The 21586-nt window shown below is 50.2% G+C and overlaps 1 protein-coding gene across 1 annotated transcript in view; it reads right to left on the bottom strand.

Annotated features, from left to right (window-relative positions):
• Positions 1–21586, bottom strand: part of CACNA1E (calcium voltage-gated channel subunit alpha1 E) — a 281416-nt gene that overhangs the window by 84466 nt on the left and 175364 nt on the right. The window contains exons 19-23 of the mRNA XM_060277446.1: positions 13942–14045; positions 13328–13502; positions 8799–8928; positions 4371–4430; positions 722–828 (exon numbers count right to left, since the gene is read on the bottom strand). Of these exons, the coding sequence (XP_060133429.1) occupies positions 722–828; positions 4371–4430; positions 8799–8928; positions 13328–13502; positions 13942–14045 (576 nt within the window). The remainder of the gene's footprint in view (positions 1–721; positions 829–4370; positions 4431–8798; positions 8929–13327; positions 13503–13941; positions 14046–21586) is intronic.

Here is a 21586-nt window from a genome sequence, read left to right as displayed (position 1 = left end):
TTAAGGTCATCCGGCGCCCTGGTGCAGATCCCTCGGGCGCCCCCCACTCTTTTTTTTAAAAAAAGGAAAGCTCCGCTGCAGAGCGGAACAGGGTCCTAGTACCCCTGCTCTGCTTGTTTACCTCTCTCCTCCGAGCGGTGCGGCTGATGGGCGTCCAGGAGGAGGGGAACGGAGGCCGCTGCGCAGCTCCCCCACTTGCTGGGGCGCCCCACACCACTAGGGCCAATGGGCAAGCCGCCCCTGGGTGAATTCATGAGTTGGGTTGGGTAGGGGACGGACGGATGGGTGGGTGGGTGGGTGGGTAGATGCCTGAGAGAATGGAAGGGGGTGAGGAGTTCATGACCATGGGGCCAGCTTATGTATGTCTGGCTGTTCTTTATTTCTATTGCACATGTTCTAGGGGCAAACCACAACAATCTGGGGGCAGCCTGGGTTAGCCCTTCACTTTCCAGATTGCATTTTTGGGTGTGTCATTTCCTCCCCTCCCACCTTCCTGCAATGTCCTTGCATCATTGCAAACAGCCCCCACCCCCTCACAAATAAATCTCAAGCAGGTGACAGAGGCAAAGGCATTCACTGGATTGACAGAGCATGGATACCAACCTGGGGAGTGTCTGGGCCAGAGTTTCACTGGCAGCACAGTCCTGAGCTGTGCGAGAGCTATTGGAAAGGTGACAGTCTGAACGCTAACAGGGAAAGCTCTAGAAGTGCAGGAACTTACGCCAAGGCAAAGGCCATCAAGGCTCCAACCACCACAATGAAGTCCAGGATGTTCCAGAGATCTCGGAAATAGGAGCCGTCTTGCAGGATTAATCCCTGATCTATCATCTGCGGAAAAGGTGGAAGCAACTGAGTCATAAAGCCATTGGAACGGGAAAGTGCCACTTTTGTAAACTAAATGTGCTGCTACACGACAGCTTCTGCATCTGATCAGTAAAATGGAAGAGCACATAGTCTTCGAATAATCAAAACGAACCATTTTAAAAGTCACAAAATAGCATAGTTGTCTAGCCATCAATAATGATGCAATCTCCAACAGGAGCTCGTCAGCACAGAACCACATTCTAAAGAGAAGTCACCGTTTTATTAAGCAGAAAATTACTATTGTAGCATGATGGCTTTACAATGCTATGCCCCTCTTTTGTTTTATATACCATGATTTTATTAAAGCTGCAATATTACATCTAGTCAGAAGAGTCTTTTAACATTGATTTAAACCTTGACTCGAGCAAACAGCCAGATCCACAAAATGGCGCCCATCCCAAGGGCCAGAGTGGACGTGGTCCAAGCTCCACAGGCAGCTATGTCACTGGTGCAGACGCAACACAGTAGACACAAAATGTGCAATCCTCTTGAGAGTGTAGAAAGTCAATGGTAATTTTGCTTGTAGCTTTCAACAGAAGCAATGATTGAGTAGTGCTCAGAGCCCACCCTGTCCAGAAAAACCCTGGACTGAATTGTGGCAGGGCCAAGGCCAGGTCTGAGGGGACTCCAAGTGAGGCGCTCTCTCCAGGCCCCCTAACCAGAGCCCCTCTCCTACCCAGTCCCCAAAGTGAGCATATCAGAGGTAGAGGGGGTAGAAGACAGGGGGGGCGGAGAAAGGGGTGGGTGGCAGTACCAAAGGCTGCAGCAGTGGAGCTCCAGCCACCCAGTCTTCCCTCCCTGCTGCTGAGAAGAGCTGCACAAGGCCAGTTTGCTTCATTTCTGGGCACCTACATAGTATTTGTTGAGGCACCAGAGTCAATGAATATGGTGGATTCAGCCGTCTTGTCTGCTGTGTCCCACTTCAGTGTCATGTGCTACAGAAACATACACACAAATGGGGTGCCATGTGCTACCCAGTGGCAGAGCTTCATGCTCCGGCACCGGGGCGCGGAGAGCAGGCAGGGGCGGGGCTGGCAGGCGTCCTGGGGGTGTTTAACACTGCCTGTGGGGGCATGGCAACCAGCATGGGGGTGGGGAAGCAGCCACGATGGCACCCCAACAGGATCGCGCTGCCGGGAGCGGTGCGCTCCCCCCCGCACACCTCTTCCTGCACCACTGGTGCTACCACCAGGTCTGGGTACAAGGAATCACCTGGCTGACGATATAGCCACTAGCTTCTGTGACCTTATTTTTAAAAAGGACTGGATGAATTTATTGGGGGGGGGGACATTTATCAACAGCTATGAGACGTAATAGCTAAACGGAATCTCTCCTGTTCAGAGGAAGCATGGCTCAGAACACCACTCACTGATTGGCAAAGGGAAAGGGAGACTTGCTTGCAAGCTTCCCTTTAAGCAACCAGCTGGCCAGTTTTGCAATGCAGAGGGGCCTTGAGTTTCCTTCCTCAGGCCAGTCATGTCATACAAAATACACCTTTCGATGGTGTGCCCGAGCAGGGGAAAGGGCCTTGCTTCATCACAGGGCCCTGATTTAGATAAGCCTCGGTCCCACTAAGAGCTTATGAAAACCAGAATGCCAATTTAGATTCCCAACTGCCAATCTGGTGCCTAATTTTAGAAGCTCTGCTCTGTGGGAGTGACATTTGCAACATGACAGAGATGAGCAAAAGGTTCTGCTTTAAGGAGAGAGAGAGAGAGAGAGAGAAAAGTGTGTGTGTGGGGGGGGGTGTATTCAATTTTCTCTTTCTACTCGAGAAACCATTTCACATTCTCTTCCACTGAGGCCAACGCTCATCACCCACAAAGAGGAAGTCACAGAACTTGTCACTGTAAACCGAGATCGCACCAACAACTCACACCCACAACTTCTCTTGCCATGCCTAATTTTGGCAGACTCAGCAAGTGCTGAGAAAGTGAGATTATTCTTGGATTTATTTATTTTTTACTAGAAAACTCATCGGTTTTGCCCCTTCTACTTCCTTCCCCATTCCCTCACCAGCTTGTAGAGGAATTTCATGAACTGGACTCCAGCATATCAAGGAATCAGAAGAAAAGACTTGGAGTGAGTGTGTGAGTGTGTGAGTGTGTGAGTGTGTGTGTGTGTGTGTGTGTGTTTGCATGTGGGCACAAATAGTTTGAAAGGTGACGCAGCAGCAGAAGTTCATGGGTCTTCCTCATAAGGTGGTGTCAAGCCCAGCCCACTCCTTGGCATATAAGGGAGGCCACTGCATATAAGTGTGCACTGCAGCCAATTCTTCCCTCCTGTTATAAGAATTTTAAGGTCTCAAATGTAGAATAAATATCCACAAATGCACACATATCTAAATATATAAACCATGTGTCTGAAATAGCATGGGAGAGCAATCCTGAAACCATTTTGACTCTCCCAATGACCTCAAATATTCCTCTGCAGTCAGGGAGGCAAATGGGGAAAGCCTTCCCATTGTATTTTTGCTTGCAAATCCTGTCTTAAGGGCGTATTTGTGTATGAATAGGGTGAGCCAGGGACCCAGGTGGCGCTGTGGGTTAAACCACAGAGTCTAGGGCTTGCTGATCAGAAGGTCGGCGGTTCGAATCCCTGCAACGGGGTGAGCTCCCGTTGCTCGGTCCCAGCTCCTGCCAACCTAGCAGTTCGGAAGCACATCAAAGTGCAAGTAGATAAATAGGGACCGCTCTGGCGGGAAGGTAAACGGTGTTTCCGTGCGCTGCTCTGGTTCGCCAGAAGCAGCTTTGTCATGTTGGGCACATGACCCGGAAGTTGTCTGCAGACAAACGCCGGCTCCCTCAGCCTATAGAGCGAGATGAGCGCCGCAACCCCAGAGTTGGACACGACTGGACCTGATGGTCAGGGGCCCCTTTACCTTTACCTTTAGGGTGAGCCTGTGACCTGGATTCAGGAACTAAAGTATTAACCATCACCAAAGAATGGCCAGGCTGCCCAGGTAATGCAACCAGCGACCATTATCAGGTATCCTGGCAGACAGGATTTCTGCTGTAGACCCGCCTCCTATAAGGGATGTATGGTGATTCTGGGGTGGTCTTTGGCTAAGGGGGATGGGCAATGTCCAAAGCCTTTAAAGGTTCCTGCACACTTTTGCTCAGGGTCTCTCCCTCCTTGGAAGCAGGAGAGGGAAGTCTGTTGCAACAGAAAAATAAGTATCTGCCTTGCTTTCCACTGGATCCTGCCTCCATCCATTCTTCTTTGACCAATCATGGACTTAGGGGACTCAGAGTCCCATGGGGAGTTGGGCAGCAAAAGACAAATCCCAAATTTTTACATCACCAAACCTCTTACATCTGTAGTTGTGGCCTGATTTTACCCAAACGCTAGTAGGCATGCCCTTTTATTCTTGGAATTTGAGTGGTCCAAAGGGCAGGGAGGTGGGGATGCGTTGCCACGCAAAGGAATGATGGCAAAGCACTCTGTAGGAATATCAAACCTACCATCTTTCCATTGATTTCATGATTCTTTCCCTTGTTTCTTACCTTGATAACCATCTCAAAGGTAAAGACGCCAGTGAAAACATAGTCAAAGTATCTCAGGACCTGCAAAGAGAAGAAGAGAAGTTGCAGAATATATTTCTGATGAAAACACTCACATATTTAAGAACAGTGGTACCTCGACTTACGAAGGACTCGACAACTAGTTCAGGTGATAGGGATGGGAGAATGGTCTCACCATCCCTATGTGAAGGGTATTCCGTTAAAGGAATCCAGGGACTCAACTTGGTTTGGTCAACCCCCAAGAAGGGGTTCTGCCCATGCCTGAGTCCAGGGGAGCATCTGGGCAGTGAACAGAGTCTGTTCCCGGGCTTTTCACCCACCTCAGGTGTTCACCCTTGGCTGACCTATGATGGAGCTCTGGGTCAGCGCTACCTGCAAGGGTGTACCGGTAGGCAGCTAGTCGAACCAGAGCCTATGCAACCACTCACTTTTCTGTAATCAATAAAGTTGTGGCCTAAATTCTGCCAAAAACCCAAATTAAATTTGAGTCAAATGTGTCTTTATTTAGGGGGGAGGTCTCTGAGTCTGAACACGCAAACACTACTAACATCTGTTGGCCATTACTGCTCCTTAATCATCAACAATAAATTCCTTTTTTTAAAAAAATGAAGTGGGTCACATCAAACTGAATAGTGCAGCATGAAACAACTTCTCCATTCTAAGTTCTTTCTTTTGCAATTATTCTGGATGTAGCTTTTTGCTGCCTCCAGAAGCAGAGATATATTTTTGAGAAACAGAAGGCAAGGTTGGTTTAAACAGATTCAGGCCCTCCTCCTTCTTTTGCCTCCACAGGAGATATGGGCAAACACTGTCCTATTGCATGCATATATAATCATTTTATTATAGGCAAAGCTCCTAAAATATGATGTGTCTATAAAAAATAATGCGAACGAAGAGCAGCCCTGATTCTTGCACCAAAGGAGGAATAAAATAAACGCAGGCCGGGAGTACAGCCTGTCAGTTTAATTAATAATGATTAATGATAATGATAACTCCTTGGCCCCACCCTGCCATGAAAAGCAAGTGCCCTGGGGCATTCCTGGCTCCACCTTCCTAACAGCCCCTATCAGAGGAAGCAGGAAAATGCCAGAATGGACCCAGCCTCTTTCTTCCATCATCAATATGCAGAGAAATATGAGGAATGAGGATGGGGAAGCAGCCAGCATGGGCAACAGCCAGGGATGGTGGGAGGACTTCTGGAGGACACCAGATTCTCTACTTCTGCCGTTAAGTGAAGCTGGCCAACGTGACGGAGCTAAGCGTCATCAAAGGCTGGCTTCTGCATGCCATCAAAGGGGCAGCTGCAGAAGCTGGTTTGAAAGCTGACAACCCTCATCGGCTGCCAATGCTTTATGCCTCTTTACGCCTCTTTATGCCGCGGGTGCAGAATGCTGCGGTGAGGCTCCTTACGGGGTCCCGGCCACGGGATCGCATTCATCCAGTGCTTTACCAGCTGCACTGGCTCCTGGTGGAGTACAGGATCAGGTTTAAGGTGCTGGTTTTGACCTTTAAAGCCCTATGCGGCTTGGGACCCTCGTACCTATGGGACCGCCTCTCCTGGTATGCCCCACGGAGGACCTTAAGGTCCACAAACAACAATATTCTGGAGATCCCGAGCCATAAGGTGGCTAGATTGGCCTCAACTAGGGCCAGGGCCTTTACAGTATTGGCCCCGAATTGGTGGAACACTCCCACACAGGACACCAGGGCCCTGCTGGATTTGACATCTTTCCGCAGGGCCTGCAAGACAGGGAATGTTCCGCCTGGCCTTTGGGCTGGACTTAGTCTGACCCCTGTGTTTTCCTCCCTCGTGGCTTGGATTTATGGACTACTTAAAATGAGGCTGCATTTTCATACTGTATTTTAATCTGTATTTTAATTAATTGCTTTTTTATGTTTTATTGTAATTTTATTGGTGTGAGCCGCCCTGAGCCCGGTTTTGACTGGGGAGGGCGGGGTATAAATAAAAATTTATTATTATTATTATTATTATTATTATTATTATTATTATTATTATTATGTGTCCTGCTTTTCCTTGTCCTGGGCTCTGCTGCCCGTGGCCCTCCTTAAACCCTTTGCTTCCCTTGCTGCCTCTCATCTGGTCCGCTTGCCTTTTCCCTGCCTCTTTGCCCTGAGCTTAAATTATGCCCATTGCCACCTACGCCCTGGCTTTCCCTCCGACACCCACCCACCACAGCAATCACTGCAGAGCGTTTACAAAAGCGCCACTTGGAACAGCCAAAAGCATAGCCCCCGCGCACAACATGCCTATTCTTCTAGGCCCACTTGTCACCAAGCGGAGACAAGCTATATACGGTTCTCCTTGTGACTAGGCACAGATGACCCACGGAAGTCTCTGCTTCAGGACCCAGCACTGCTATGACTGACTCCCCGATTCCGACATGAAAGCTCCAGCGCTGCAAGTATCATTTCCCCCCCTCCCAGCTAATTTGCTACGCACAATGGCTAACTAATTACCCGCCTCTGGGACCAGAGAAAACTATTCATCGGATTGGAGATGGGAAGCTGAGGCCGAGCATTAATCAGCCTCAGTGGGACAAATGCTCCTTTTCAATGTTTAAAGCACAGTAAAGTCGGAAGATGCAAACTCCTGCGGGAGTGGAAGTTAAAATAAGATGCACAGCCACCCCTCACCCCATCTTTAACTCTCAGGGTTCCCAGGTACCACTGACTTTTCTTCCTTTGCCTCTCTTCCTGTCCCTGCTCTGCTGCTTAAGACAACTTAGTTTTAGTTAAGAATTTATTCATAGAATCATAGAGTTGGAAGAGACCACAAGGGCCATCCAGTCCAACCCCCTGCCAAGCAGGAAACACCATCATATGCCTGTCAAGCCTCTGCTTAAAGACCTCCAAAGAAGGAGACTCCACCACACTCCTTGGTAGCAAATTCCACTGCCGAACAGCTCTTACTGTCAGGAAGTTCTTCATGACTTCTCCAATGTGAGGATTAAGAGTCAGAATGCAGCCCATCCTGTATACAGCCATCAAAAGGGAGCAACTACCAGGAGAAAAGCTACACCAACCAAGGAAGCCTCCTTCTAACAATAGGCTGTGGTGTGTCCTTGTTCAACCCAGTCTTCCCCTTGTTTCACCTCTGCTTTTGCCTCATTCTGTCATCCAAGGAGCAGGAGCCAAGTCTGACAACTACAAATGCCACAGCTGACACTCTTCTACTATTGGCCATTAAAAATGTGCTGCCCGGTGTTCTCTGGGCAGCTCACAAAAAAAAAATCTGTTTTTATCTCCACACTTAATCTCTGTTTTGGTCAGAGGGAACGACGACTCAAACCTCTGCTGGCTGTGGACCAAGTCCACTCCAAAAGAGTCCAGGGTGGTATTGAATTGGTGTGTAAGATCAAGATCAGCTACCTGTCCCTATAAAGCAGGGGTCAGCAAACTTTTTCAGCAGGGGGCCGGTCCACTGTCCCTCAGACCTTGTGGGGGGCTGGACTATATTTTTTTGGGGGGGGGAATGAATGAATTCCTATGCCCCACAAATAACCCAGAGTGCATTTTAAATAAAAGCACACATTCTACTCATGTAAAAACACCAGGCAGGCCCCACAAATAACCCAGGGTGCATTTTAAATAAAAGCATACATTCTTAAAATAGGGCTGCCTTTAGGTGTTTTCTAAATATCAGGTAGTTGTTTATCTCCTTGACCTCCGATGGGAGGGCGTTCCACAGGGCGGGCGCCACTACCGAGAAGGCCCTCTGCCTAGTTCCCTGTAGCTTTGCTTCTCACAGTGAGGGAACCGCCAGAAGGCCCTCGGTGCTGGATCTCAGTGTCCAGGCTAAACGATGGGGGTGGAGACGCTTCTTCAGGTACACAGGACCAAGGCCATTTAGGGCTTTAAAGGTCAGCACCAACACTTTGAATTGTGCTCAGAAACGTACTGGGAGCCAATGTAGGTCTCTTAGGACCGGTGTTATGTGGTCTCGACGGCCACTCCCAGTCACCAGTCTAGCTGCCGCATTCTGGATTAATTGCAGTTTCCGGCTCACCTTCAAAGGTAGCCCCACGTAGAGCGCATTGCAGTAGTCCAAGCGGGAGATAACTAGAGCATGCACCACTCTGTGGAGACAGTCTGCGGGCAGGTAGGGTCTCAGCCTGCGTACCAGATGGAGCTGATAGACAGCCGCCCTGGACACAGAATCGACCTGTGCCTCCATGGACAGCTGTGAGTCCAAAATGACTCCCAGGCTGTGCACCTGGTCCTTCAAGGGCACAGTTATCCCATTCAGGACCAGGGAGTCCCCCACACCCGCCCGCCCCCTGTCCCCCAAAAACAGTACTTCTGTCTTGTCAGGATTCAACCTCAATCTGTTAGTCGCCATCTCTCATGGTGGGGCAACCATTGTCAGAAAAGCAACAACGGGGTAATCACTTTATTCCTCTCCGAGTTGGTCAAGACAGGGTCCTCCGCTGCCAAGGCAATGCTGCTGGCTGCAATCACCAGAAGGATGCACATCTCAAAATAGCGCAGGTTGACGATGTAATGGCAGACTCTTCGGATTCTGTCAGGGAAAGAGCACAGAACGGTCAGTGCGATGGATGGCGAGCGATCTCTCACACACAGTTCCGATCCTTTAAAGCCCTCCCAACTTATACCAGTGCGCTTGGCATTCATAGAGCATTTCAAAGCATTTAGAGTATTTCACATGCGTTTTCTCATCGGCGCCAATTCCTGCTGAGGCAAACAGAATTAGCACCACTGCAAGAGGGAAAACATTATAGTCCCCTCCTCCCAGGGTTCGAATCAATACCTGCAACAGACTAAAAAAATATGCATTAATTTAATTGTTAATTGTGTTAATATAGTGTCCGTGGACAACCTGATGGGAGGAGCAGTCTTAGCGATAAATATACAGTGGTACCTTGGTTTTAGAACAGCTTAGTTTATGAAGAACTTGGAAACAGAACGCTGCAAACCCGGAAGTAGGTGTTCTGCTTTGTGAACTTTGCCGGGAAGCAGAACATGTTTCGCTTCCTGTCGAGTGTGTTCCATTTGTAAATTGAGTCCCCTGCTGCTAATCAGAGGCTTCCTGTTGAGTCTGTCAGCTGTTGAGTCCCGAGCACCCACACAATACAGAGCTGTTTATCTCCTTGACCTCTGATGGGAGGGTGTTCCACAGGGCGGGCGCCACTACCGAAAAGGCCCTCTGCCTGGTTCCCTGTAGCTTTGCTTCTCACAGTGAGGGAACCGCCAGAAGGCCCTCGGTGCTGGATCTCAGTGTCCGGGCTAAACAATGGGGGTGGAGACGCTCCTTCTGGAGCTGTTGTTTTTGCTATTTTTTACATTGTTGTTTGTGCGGCTTTTTCCGTTTTTTTGGGCTGTGACTTGTCCCTCGTTTTATGGGACTGACTTGTGACTGTGGCTTGTGACTTCGTTTTTGTGTGGAACCCAGTTTAGCTACTGATTGATTGATTGTGACTTCAGAAATGGATAAAAGCCCCCCGTCCAAACAGTGACTATAATCATTGCACGTAAGATTTTTTTTTTAATTTTCTTTTATCATCTACAATATTCTCTTATTTATTTATAAGTACATTGCTTATTGCTTTTCATTTTATGGCTCAATGGTCTCATTAGATAGTAAAATTCCTGTTAAATTGCTGTTTTCGGGGTTGTTTTTAAAAGTCTGGAACGGATTAATCCATTTTGCATTCCTTCCTATTGGAAAATGCGCCTTGGTTTTGGAGCAGACTTCCGGAACAGATTAAGTTTGGGAACCAAGGTACCACTGTAATTGTACCAGCTGATGAAGGAAAATTTCAGCCTGGGCCTGGTCTCCAATGCAAGCATTCCCGCAGAGGCTGGTCAGATAGCCAAGAGAGAATGACAATATGGTTTGCCGAACCTTGGTATCATTGCTGAAGTAAGGTTTGAACTAGCAAACTTCCCAGCTTCTACGGCTACGCACTACATTCTGCCAGCACTACTTAAACGCATTTCATTTGGCTCCAGTTCCAACTATATCTTTTCTTAAAGGTAAAGGTAAAGGGACCCCTGACCATTAGGTCCAGTCGTGACCGACTCTGGGGTTGCGCGCTCATCTCGCATTATTGGCCAAGGGAGCCGGCGTACAGCTTCCAGGTCATGTGGCCAGCATGACAAAGCCGCTTCTGGAGAACCAGAGCAGCACATGGAAACGCCGTTTACCTTCCCGCTATAGCGGTTCCTATTTATCTACTTGCATTTTGACGTGCTTTCGAACTGCTAGGTTGGCAGGAGCTGGGACCAAGCAACGGGAGCTCACCCCGTCACAGGGATTCGAACCGGCGACCTTCTGATCAGCAAGCCCTAGGCTCAGTGGTTTAGCCCACAGCGCCACCTAGAAGCCTGCAAACTGCACAACCAGGAATCTGGGTAAGCTGGAGCACTTGGCTTCATGTTGAATTTTGTAGGGTGGAGCTAGCTAGGTGGATCCTGCAGCGTTTTGCTTTGCAAGACCCCCCCCCCAACAGCACAAATCAGGTTGTCCAATACAGCCATGGTATCTTCCCTTTTGCTTGCCACTAATATGTTCACAAAAACAAAACAAAACCGCTTTCCGAGTGTTGTTAAAGCCTATCCCTGGGTTGCGTGTGTGCTGGACCTGCCACCTTCAGCCCTGCCACTCCTGCAAGGAGCAGAAAGACCTGAAGGGGGAGTGTAAGCATGTTTGGTTTAATACACTTACAGTCCCTCTAGCAAGAGGGATCTCTGGTCATCCTGTGTTCCCAGTTGTGTTGAGGACTGCAAGCGCGTTCAACCAAACAAATCTACAACCCCACTTCAGACCCTTCCACTCAACATGGGGAAGCTTTCGTTTCCCATGTGACTCATCGCAGGGATGATTGCAATGTCTACGTTGTCATTCTCATACCTACCAAGTTCCAGTGGGAGAAATAAGGGACCGGACCGGAAGTAGCAGACCGGAAGTAGCGCTACCGCCATTTTGGAACTGGGCGGAGCATGCTCAGAAGCAACTTTTGATGCTGCTTTGCCCAGTTCCAAAATGGCCGCCACGCCAGAAGTCACACTGCAGCCATTTTGGAACTGGGCAGAGCTGCATCAAAATTCACTTCTGAGCATGCTCCGCCCAGTTCTAAAATGGCTGCCGCGCCAGAATAAACCGGGGGGGGGGAATCGTTTTTTCAGCTGAGAACAGCTAGAAAAACGGGGGTTTCCCGGGGAATACGGGAGACTTGGCAGCTATGTGTCATTCGAACGCTCAACCTTTCCTCGGGGGAATGCATGGTGATGTCACATTTTATCAACGCGACAACCTTGTAAGGCAGGCTAAGCAGAGAGAAGGGAACACAATCACAGCAACTTTGGCAGCTGAGATTGGCAGCTTCTGTTCCACCGATTTCAGTAGGGTTGAATCCAATTAAAATGCAAACATTTCATTTCATTTAGTTCAGAGGTTAGGCTGGAAAGTGAATTTGCTTTCACACAAATCATTGCTCTTCTACTGTGAGCTACAGGTAGATCTGAAGCCATTTTGCCCACTATCGGGAACATTCACTTTTGCTCTGTATTAGGTTCTGTCCACACCAGAAGGTGTAACGCTGAGGCCATCTGAAGCTCAGCACACATTCACTAGGTGCCCTTTGCTCCGAGTGCCATTTCATGACCACATTTATTTTATTTTAACCAGTCTTTTAGTGCTAAAACATCGTTGCTGATTTTGTTTTGTTTTTAATGAAAGAGAGGTATAGTGCTACAACACCATAAGGTTATAATGTTAAGTTTTGTAGTATGGTGTAACAGTGGTATAACACCGTAATATCACAATGCTTTTAATAAAAAAAAAAACAATTTAAAAGATCAGTTGTCCAATGGGTGGAGGTGTTCTATATTATTCACAGAAGGGAATAGAGGAAGCTGCTATGGATATAGCCTTGTATAACCAAAATGCTCAGCTCTAATTAAGGCATAAAAGGGTTAAGACCATAGAGCAAGCTGTCCTGCTAGGCTTTGCTAGTTCACACCCTGACACCTTGGGAAGAAGGGCGATTCCTTTCCTTTCATTATACGAACCCGACCCATAAGGGGTCCACTGAGTCCTGTACTGTCTACTTTGACTGGCAGCAACTAACCCGTGGTCTCTCTTGGGCCTTTCATATCACCCACAACCTGACCCTTTTAACGGGAGATGTCAGCCATGGGACCTTAGGCTTCCTGCCTGCTGCATGTGCTCTATCTACCTTTCAAAATAGCATCCATTCTGGAACTTGGCCGTAACACTGGAATATGACAGAAACAATGCTGGATTATTATTATTTGGGGGGGGGGGGCAGGACAATGACATTTTGCACACCAAGGTGATTCAAACTTAGATCTCCCACCTAGATAACAAACCAGCTCACTGTTCCCATTTCACTCACAAAAGTCTCATAGGCCACTCAGCCGATGATGGGTCTTGGAACTTTCTGTGGGGAAACCTTACATAGCTGCCAAGTCTCGCGTTTTCCCCGGGAAATCCCCATTTTTCCAGCTGTTCCTAGCTGAAAAAACAGATTTTTTTGTTTTTTCCCGGTTTATTCTGGCACGGCGGCCATTTTGGAACTGGGTGGAGCATGCTCAGAAGCTACTTATGATGCTGCTCTGCCCAGTTCCAAAATGGCTGCAGTGTGACTTCTGGCGCGGTGGCCATTTTGAAACTGGGCAAAGCAGCATCAAAAGTCACTTCTGAGCATGCTCGGCCCAGTTCCAAATGGCGGCAGCGCTACTTCTGGTCTGCTATTTCCGGTCCGGTCCCTTATTTCTCTGACAGCAACTTGGCAGGTATGGAAACCTACCCAAATCAACTTGTTTCCTGCAGAACCCTGGCATGTTGCAAAGGGTTCCCAGGAGTGTTTGAAAGCAATCTTGAAAACCAACATATTATGCAGTTCAAGCAGAAAAGCTAAGGCGGTGTATCTCACGGGTTTGTGGTGCTGAAGATAAACATCGAGCTGTGAGGCACCATGGGTTTGCCCGTTGCAGATTTCTTCTTTTTCTGCTTCTTCTGCTTCTTCTTCTTCTCTGCCTCTGCTTCCTCCTCTTCCTTTGTCTCTGCCTCCTTCAAAGGGCTGGCTTCTCCATCTGTCTTGTTGCTAACTAGAAAGTTGAACAAGGCCTATTACTGCTGTGACTGGGGGGAAATGCATTTGACACCAAGCCTGAAGGGAGTTCGTAGACTGGATGTGTTACTTACCTTATAGTCCCAGAGTTTGGGAATAATAATAATAATAATAATAATAATAATAATAATAATAATACCCCGCCCTCCCCAGCCAAGACCGGGCTTGAATACACTTAAAGATGCAATCATAGCAAAAATGACTGTTTGCAGAAACTCACAGCAAATAATGGATGCCGAGTCCTGTTAGCAGGACTGTATCTGTTGTGGGCTAAAAATATTTTTATGTGTTAGGAGGGGCTAGGCTGGATACCGAGACCCAGGGCCAATGCGCTAATAAAGGCAAACTAGGCCACTGCCTAGAGCGCTGAAATTGCAGGGCCGTCCCTAGGCTCGGGCTGGGGGGTGCCAGGGCACCTGGCGAGCAGAGGCACTGTGGGGAGGAGGACGCGGGAGGCGATCCTCCTCTGTGGCTGCCGCCGCTGTGCACACCTTCTGGAGGCTGGCCCGGGCGGCAGACACTGGGCAGCAAGAGCAGCCAATCAGAAGCTGCGGGCACCTCTGGGCCGAGAGGGAGGAAGCGGCCAGAAGCTGCCGAGAGCAGGAAGGAAGCGGCGCCGGAAGCGGCACGGAGACAGCGTCCGCTGCCCAGGCCAGCAACACGGGCTCTGTGCCCCTTTTCATCCCTCCTGCCATTCACACTGGGGGGGGGGCAGAAGGTGACCTCGCCTAGGGCGCCAAAAACCCTAGCACCGGCCCTGCCGAGACCCTTCTAATTCCTGGATCCAGCATGGATTCCATTCCTGGAACAGCCCAGCTAGCTTCCTGGTGAGGGAATTGCCCTCTACGTATGGGCCATTCAAGTACCGGTAGCAAAGGAAGTGGATCTATATCAGATGACAAGTGAGGGGGGCTCTCCCTCAACACGCAGGTAGGTAGAAAGACAAAGGCAAAAATGGAGACTTGAGTTGTATGTGCAGGTTGGTTGGATGGAAGTGAGTGAGAGAGATCCATGCCTGATTTCTCTTGGAGTCCAAGGCTGTGGCTATGGGGTAAGCGAGACCCTCTTGGAGTGCTAATGCTGTGAGCCCCTTCATCATAGGCTCAGGTTCTGCATATGTGCAAATAAACCATATATCATAAAGACACTGCCTTCCCTGCTGCCCCTCATTCTGAAACCCGAACCCTGTGTAAGCTCCTGGAACTCCCCTGGAATCTTGTGCCCCTCAGAGACTGGGGTGGCACGCAACAATGTGACTAGCAACAACATTCTGCGCACCAGCAATCCCAATTACAGGCCAAGGAACATAGAATTCTGCAGCCTGTAATTTGCATAATTTATTCTGCAACTGCTACTGTTTTGCATGAGACATTCTGGTCTAGCTAGTCATGGGAAGAGCAAAGAGCTCTGCAAAGCTGGGAAGCCATGCTCCCCAACACTTGACATTTTATTCAGCGATTATTCTAGTTTCTGAGATTTCAAGAGATATTGCCCACACACTGTGGGTGAATTTATGGTGTAGGCATAATCACTTGATCTTGCCTATGGCTGCTTATGTTTTCATTTCTCTTGCTCCTCCAAATCAGGTGCAGAAATAAGGGCCAAAGTTCTGATTCACTTGGTAGAACCAGCCTAGTGCATAACATGGAAAGTTAACAATGGGAATATCACCATCTCTCCCCCTCCATAAGGGCTAAGGTAAAGGTAAAGGGACCCCTGACCATTAGGTCCAGTCGTGACCGACTCTGGGGTTGCGCGCTCATCTCGCATTATTGGCCGAGGGAGCCGGCGTATAGCTTCCAGGTCATGTGGCCAGCATGACAAAGCCGCTTCTGGCAAACCAGAGCAGCACATGGAAACGCCGTTTACCTTCCCGCTGTAGCGGTTCCTATTTATCTACTTGCATTTTGACGTGCTTTCGAACTGCTAGGTTGGCAGGAGCTGGGACCAAGCAACAGGAGCTCACCCCGTCACAGGGATTCGAACCGCCGACCTTCTGATCAGCAAGCCCTAGGCTCAGTGGTTTAACCACAGCGCCACCTGGGACCCTCCATAAGGGCTAGAAACCTTTTTTTAAGCTGAACTGTTTGTGTGCGCCCATTGGCTCATACTGCACTTCAGCGCTGCCTGAAGATTCGCAGCCTAATTACAGCTCTGTCTGTCTAACACTTCTTTCCATAGCTGCTGCAATGCAAAGACAACACAGGAGAACTGGCAGGTAGAGGAAGACATTTCTGCAGAAAAGGTGTGAGCAAGGGATTGCTGCTTTACATTCACACCTCCTGGTTCTGCAGTCAGTAAGAAGGTGATTAGGAGGAGATGAAATAGGAAAATAGAGAGAACATGAGAGGCTGTCAAGCACAGGGAAAGAGAGACAAAAGTGACTTTAGCAATGCACTTTTTGGCGATGCTGATTAATTAATACCCATATTTAAAATCTTTCACCTGGAAGGTGAAGGAGAACAGTATTCCAGGTGTTTGTGAATGGCAGGAGAAGGCAGCTGGGCCAAATGCTAAAGAAATGCTCTCCTTGGTGGAGTATCCCGTTTCTGACAGCTGCCAGATCTAAGATACCTACTTTGAGAAGCTGACCTATCAGCTCCCAAATTACTGTACTGTATTTGGATGGGACCCAGGTGGTGCTGTGGGTTAAACCACAGAGCCTATGGCTTGCTGATCAGAAGGTTGGCGGTTTGAATCCCTGTGACGGGGTGAGCTCCCATTGCTTGGTCCCAGCTCCTGCCAACCTAGCAGTTCGAAAGCACATCAAAGTGCAAGTGGATAAATAGAAACCACTATAGCAGGAAGGTAAACGGCGTTTCCATGTGCTGCTCTGGTTTGCCAGAAGCGGCTTTGTCATGCTGGCCACATGACCTGGAAGCTGTACGCCGGCTCCCTCGGCCAATAATGAGAGATGAGCGCACAACCCCAGAGTCGGTCACGACTGGACCTAATGGTCAGGGGTCCCTTTACCTTTACCTATTTGGACGTTGCCTTTTACTGGTAAGGGGAAGGATTAGACCATTTCATGGAGGAAAGGGTTCTTGTACTCATGTTCTGCTCCCTGGTTTCCCACAGGTTGGCCACTGTGAGAACAGCATCCTGGCTCAGCGGTCTGATCCAGCAGGCTCTTCTCCTGTTCTTAGGAAGAACAACAAATTTCAGAGCCACACAGAGCTCTTCTTCTGCTTATAACTGTGACAAAGTTGGGCAAACCAAGAAAGTTTAAAACACCGCAGAAACCACAACAATAGAAACAGGCAGATTCATGTTGCATCGCTCTGCCCTAGCCTTCCGAAGGTTAAGGGCACCTGCAAGAATTGGTGTGGATGCCTTTCCTTGCTACCCACGAAAGCTGCCAGTCCTTTGCACAAAGGCCTACTGTCGCCCATCCTATGAGAGCTATATTTAGAGCAGAAGATGCTTATATAAAGCTTAACCAAAGACAGAGAAACAGGAAGATAGTAAGCAAATGAATGGGAAAGGGGGAAGGACGCGACAAAGCAGGCAAGAAGATAGGAATCAGGAGCAGGTGGGATAAGGAACTGAAGGCTGGCTAGTGAGGAAAACTACATGAGGAATTAGGGCAGAGCTCAATGCCAGAAAAGGCCCTGGGCTCAGCCCTCAGCATTTCCACCTCCAAAAAGCAGTGGGGCAGGAGAAAGGAAGGGCTAAGAAAGCCACTTCTTGTAGAGCCGATACCTGTTTGAACAGGCAGCACATGGACTGGGTTCTGGGTCAGTAGCTCCATATAGAAGTAATGCTAAACTATGGTTTAGGGTTACAAGAATGAACCCCAGTCTCTGACTCACATTGCCCTCTCTCCTCCGGTGGAGCTTGGAAACTTTCACTTCCATTTTAGATCAAGCCACAGCTTGCCATTTTCGTCAAAAACCTTGGTGAATTTAAACTATAGTGGTGCCTCGCTAGACGAAATTAATTCGTTTCAGGACTCAATTCGTCCTACGAAAATTTCGTATAGCGAGGCACTGTTTCCCATAGGAATGCATTAAAAGTCAATTAATGCGTTCCTATGGGCTCCGGGGGAACTGGTGGCGGCGGCAGCGCTTGCTCTCTTGGCTCGGGGAAGGCAGGCAGGCGCTTCCCTGAGCCAAGAGAGCAAGCGCCGCTGCTGCCAACGACAGAGCCGGATCGGGCGAAGCTTCAGAAGCTTCGTCGGATCCGGCTCTGTCGGGAGGGGTGGGGGAAAGGCAAAGGAACGATCCTGAGCCTATCCCCCACCGCCGCCAAGCCAGTGCCAGAGCCGAAGTGTGGCACTGCGGCCGGGGGCTTTTCGCAGTTTGCCTCCCCCTTGGCTCGGGGAAGGCAAATGGCAAAAAGCCCCCCGCAGCGCCTGCCTCCCCTGACACGGAACGCAACTTCGGAGACGCCCGAAGTTGCGCTCTGTGTCGGGGGTGCGGGGCGGGAGGCGGTGGGGGGGAACACCTTCTCCCGCCGCCTCCCGCCTGCCTCCCCCCGACACTCGGCTTTCTCAGGGAACGCAAGCGGGCAGGCTAGGTGTCCCCCGCTTGCGTTCCCTGAGAAAGCCGGGCGCTTTCTCAGCGAAGACAAGCGGGCGGGATAGGTGTTCCCCACTTGCCTTTGCCGAGAAAGCTGGGTGCCTTCTCATGGAACACAAGCGGGGGACACCTAGCCCGCCTGCTTGCGTTCCCTGAGAAAGCCGTGCGCTTTCTCGGCGAAGACAAGCGGGCGGGATCGGTTTCCCCCGCTTGCCTTCGCCGAGAAAGCTGGGTGCCTTCTCAGGGAACGCAAGCGGGGGACACCTAGCCTGCCCGCTTGCGTTCCGGACGTCTCTGAACTTGCCTTCCGTGTCGGGGGAGGCAGGTGGGAGGCGGAAAGGGAGACCACCGCCGCCTCCCGCCTGCCTCCCCCGACATGGAAGGCAACTTCGGAGGTGGGAGGCGGCGGTGTTCCCCTTTCGCTAGATGAATGCCCCAATTTTCTGATCGGAGGTTTTTATGGCCACTTTCGCAAAACGAAGCGGTGGCCATAGAAAACCTCGGCGTATAGCAAGGCAACCTCTGATCAGAAAATCCTTTCGTTAAGCGGAATTTTCGTCTAGCAGGGCATTCGTCTAGCGAAGGTACCACTGTATCGTTTGCTGAAACCAGCCGACGTCGGATCGCAGCCGACTTGTTTCATCTTAACTTCATAGTTAAGCAAGAATAGAATAGAATAGAAAGAATAGCAAGAATAGAAAGAAAGCACTCTGCAGCACAAGACTTGAAATACATCAGAAAAATTCCGCAAGGAAAGAGAGTCGGCAGGACTTGGCATGTGTTGTTTACATAACAAAAATTGTTTTGGATTCCTGTCTTCCCCTCCCTCGAAGGACAGCTTTCAGGAGCCCATTCACTGAATTGTTCTATGGCTAAACAATGAAACTGACGGATTGAATTTGATGTTGAGGGGCGGTTCTGCCTACACAGCCAAGAGATCGAGTTCTCCATCTTTTGTCGTTGGGACTTAGGGTGTAACTAGACGTGACAGCCGTATTTTTCTGATAATGGACATGGGGCAGAGTGGGGGGAAATTTAAAATGCAGCATGTGTGGGAAGAGGGAACTGAACCCTTCTCCACGAGAAAAAACAACAACATAGTTTACTTTTTTTTCTACCACGTGAGGAGAAAAATGGGAGTTAAAATGATCAGGTTTTAGGGAATGCCTGAGTGGAAAGAGGATGTTGCTTCCTGCCCCCCCCCCACTCTTGCTACATTTCCAATTGTCTTGGAAGCGTTGCAGCACCCAGGGGCACTAACTTCTATTGTGGCCCCCTGGGGTTTGCACTCCAATGTGCAGCTAGCCAGCATATCAGGCTGGTGGGGAAGAAGGGAGAAAATGGGGAAAGCTCTTTCCTCACTGCCCTTGCTGCTGCCCTCACCATTGTTGCTCGACAAGCAAGCTGACAGAAGGAGGGGAGTGTGTCTGGATCCAGGGGCGTACCCAGGATCAAAACTAGGGGCGGGGCAAGCCATGGTCGTTCAGTGGCAGGGCCAAGGCACAGGAGGGGAGGGGCCACAAAGTGGGAATGTGGGCGGGGCTACGGAGCCCAGGTGAAACTGACTCCAGGAAGAAGTTTCATCCTGGGCGCCGCCCCGGGGGGGGGGAGTGTGTGTGTGTGTGTGTGGCGGCCAGGGGCGTCGCAATAGGGGGCGGGGGGCCCCGGGCTCCACTTTGTGGGGGGCAGCACAGTGCTTCCTCGCCACCTCCATTGACGGCTGCCCCGCCTGAGGAGGAGGAGGAGGAGGAGAGAGAGGGAGGGCTGGCTGAGCAGCTGAGAAGCTGAGCACTCGAGTTGCTTCCGCTTCCCACAGACCCGGCGGGGGTGCGAGTTGAGGTCCGCCCTCCTTTCCCTCTGTCCCTCCCCGGGGGCAAGGCCTGGCTCTGCGGCTTAGAGCCCTCCCACCTTCTCCGCCTCCTGCTGCGAAGCTGCCTCCCCTTTCCGCGGCTCCTGCCGCCACTGCAGCCCAAGCAGAAGCAGTGGCGGCGTCTGCTGCACGCTCCGAGGGCGCGCCGACCCAGGAGCTGCTGAGGCACTGCACTGCCATGGGCTATTGTTGCACCCGCCAGGAGCAGCCTATTTGCAGCTCTCGGAGTCGGGGCCAGTGGGGTTGGGCACGCCATCGGGTTGCGGCCGCCAGGACTGGGCTGGGATGGTTAGGGACGCGGCTCCCGCGCTGCCCTCACGCTGTTGCTTGAGGAGGGGAGGGAGAAATGGAGAGGAGGAGGAAGCCGCTTCCCTGTCTCCATTGCTTCTCCTTTCCCTTCGTGCGGGTCCCTTCCTCCCAGTGGCGTCGCTAGCCTTTATGCGCGCAACGGATGCCCTGCCCAGACACACCGATTTGCCGCCCAGAAGGCCTTCCGATTTGCCGCCCAGAAGGCTAGCAACACCGCTGTGCCTTGCTGAGCCGCTTCAGGCTCTTCTTGCGAGACCCCGACGCGTCTCCAGCTCACCTGCAGCTACCGTGAAGCAGGACGAATTTTTGGGGGGGCTTCTGGGGGGGCAGTTTCCCCCCCTGCCCCCATGCTGGGTACGCCCATGTCTGGATCAGAGCCTGGGACGAATATGAACCTTAAAAGCTCATACATTGTTTGAGGTGGCTTCCTACAAGTTCCCAGAGTTCATATCTGAAGACGTTTGCTGGCATCTCAGGTGCTGACTTCAGCAATCCCTGTGCAAGTGATGCCGCTACAATTGAAATCTGCTTCGCACAAACAGCTCCCTACATGGATGTGAGAAATACAACCCCCCAGCTCTGTTTTCAAGGCTCAAGCAGCCCTTCCTCCCCTAAGAGCCGGCATGTCCTTGTTCCCTTGTTCAGCAACTACTTTTGCCACAGGGCCATGTTTGCAAGGAGGTTGGCCCTACTAAGCCATAGCTGCAACCTATCCCTCACACCGAAAGGAGTGTCCAGAAAACATCCCATGCAGCTATTTTTCCTAGAACATCCCTGTCCCACTTCCAGGTTGGCAGCTGCGTGGCTCAGCAGCACCTCAGCAGCACCAGTTGCTGACCTCCTGTTATAAAAGGAAACAGACATGTTTCTCTTTCACTGTCTGTCACAGTCGTGTATCGACTTAAAGTGCAGACTTCCATGTGCAAATTGGGCCAACCTAGATATAATGCCGCAGAAGGAACTTTAATTATCTCCCCATGCTGCTTCAAAGTGCAGCACTTTTCAGTACAGCTGGATCGATACAACCTGCTGACAATCATCCACGTGTAGAGAAATATGTGGGATGAGATACATAAGTAGCAGTCAAATACACATTCCTTGTTTTCCTAGAGTGGACATGCAAGGGGATGTTTGGTCCAGCCAGTCGGAACTTCCTCTTTCCTCCTGGGCTGGGACATACTTTCCTTTGCATGTGACTAGAGGTGGGTGGGACCTTACCTGTGCAGGTAACAAAAGCACAAGGCACGCAGCACTCTCTTACTCTTTGACTTCCTCTGTCGTAGGAGCAACAGCTTTTTAGCTAGAGATGCTCAATAATAGAGGACACTGGGATTTATTCCCATATGGGATAGTTCCACATGT

Source organism: Zootoca vivipara, chromosome 7, assembly GCF_963506605.1.
Source record: "Zootoca vivipara chromosome 7, rZooViv1.1, whole genome shotgun sequence".
Taxonomy (NCBI): Eukaryota; Metazoa; Chordata; class Lepidosauria; order Squamata; family Lacertidae; genus Zootoca; species Zootoca vivipara.
This window is presented reverse-complemented; position numbering and strand designations above follow the sequence as displayed.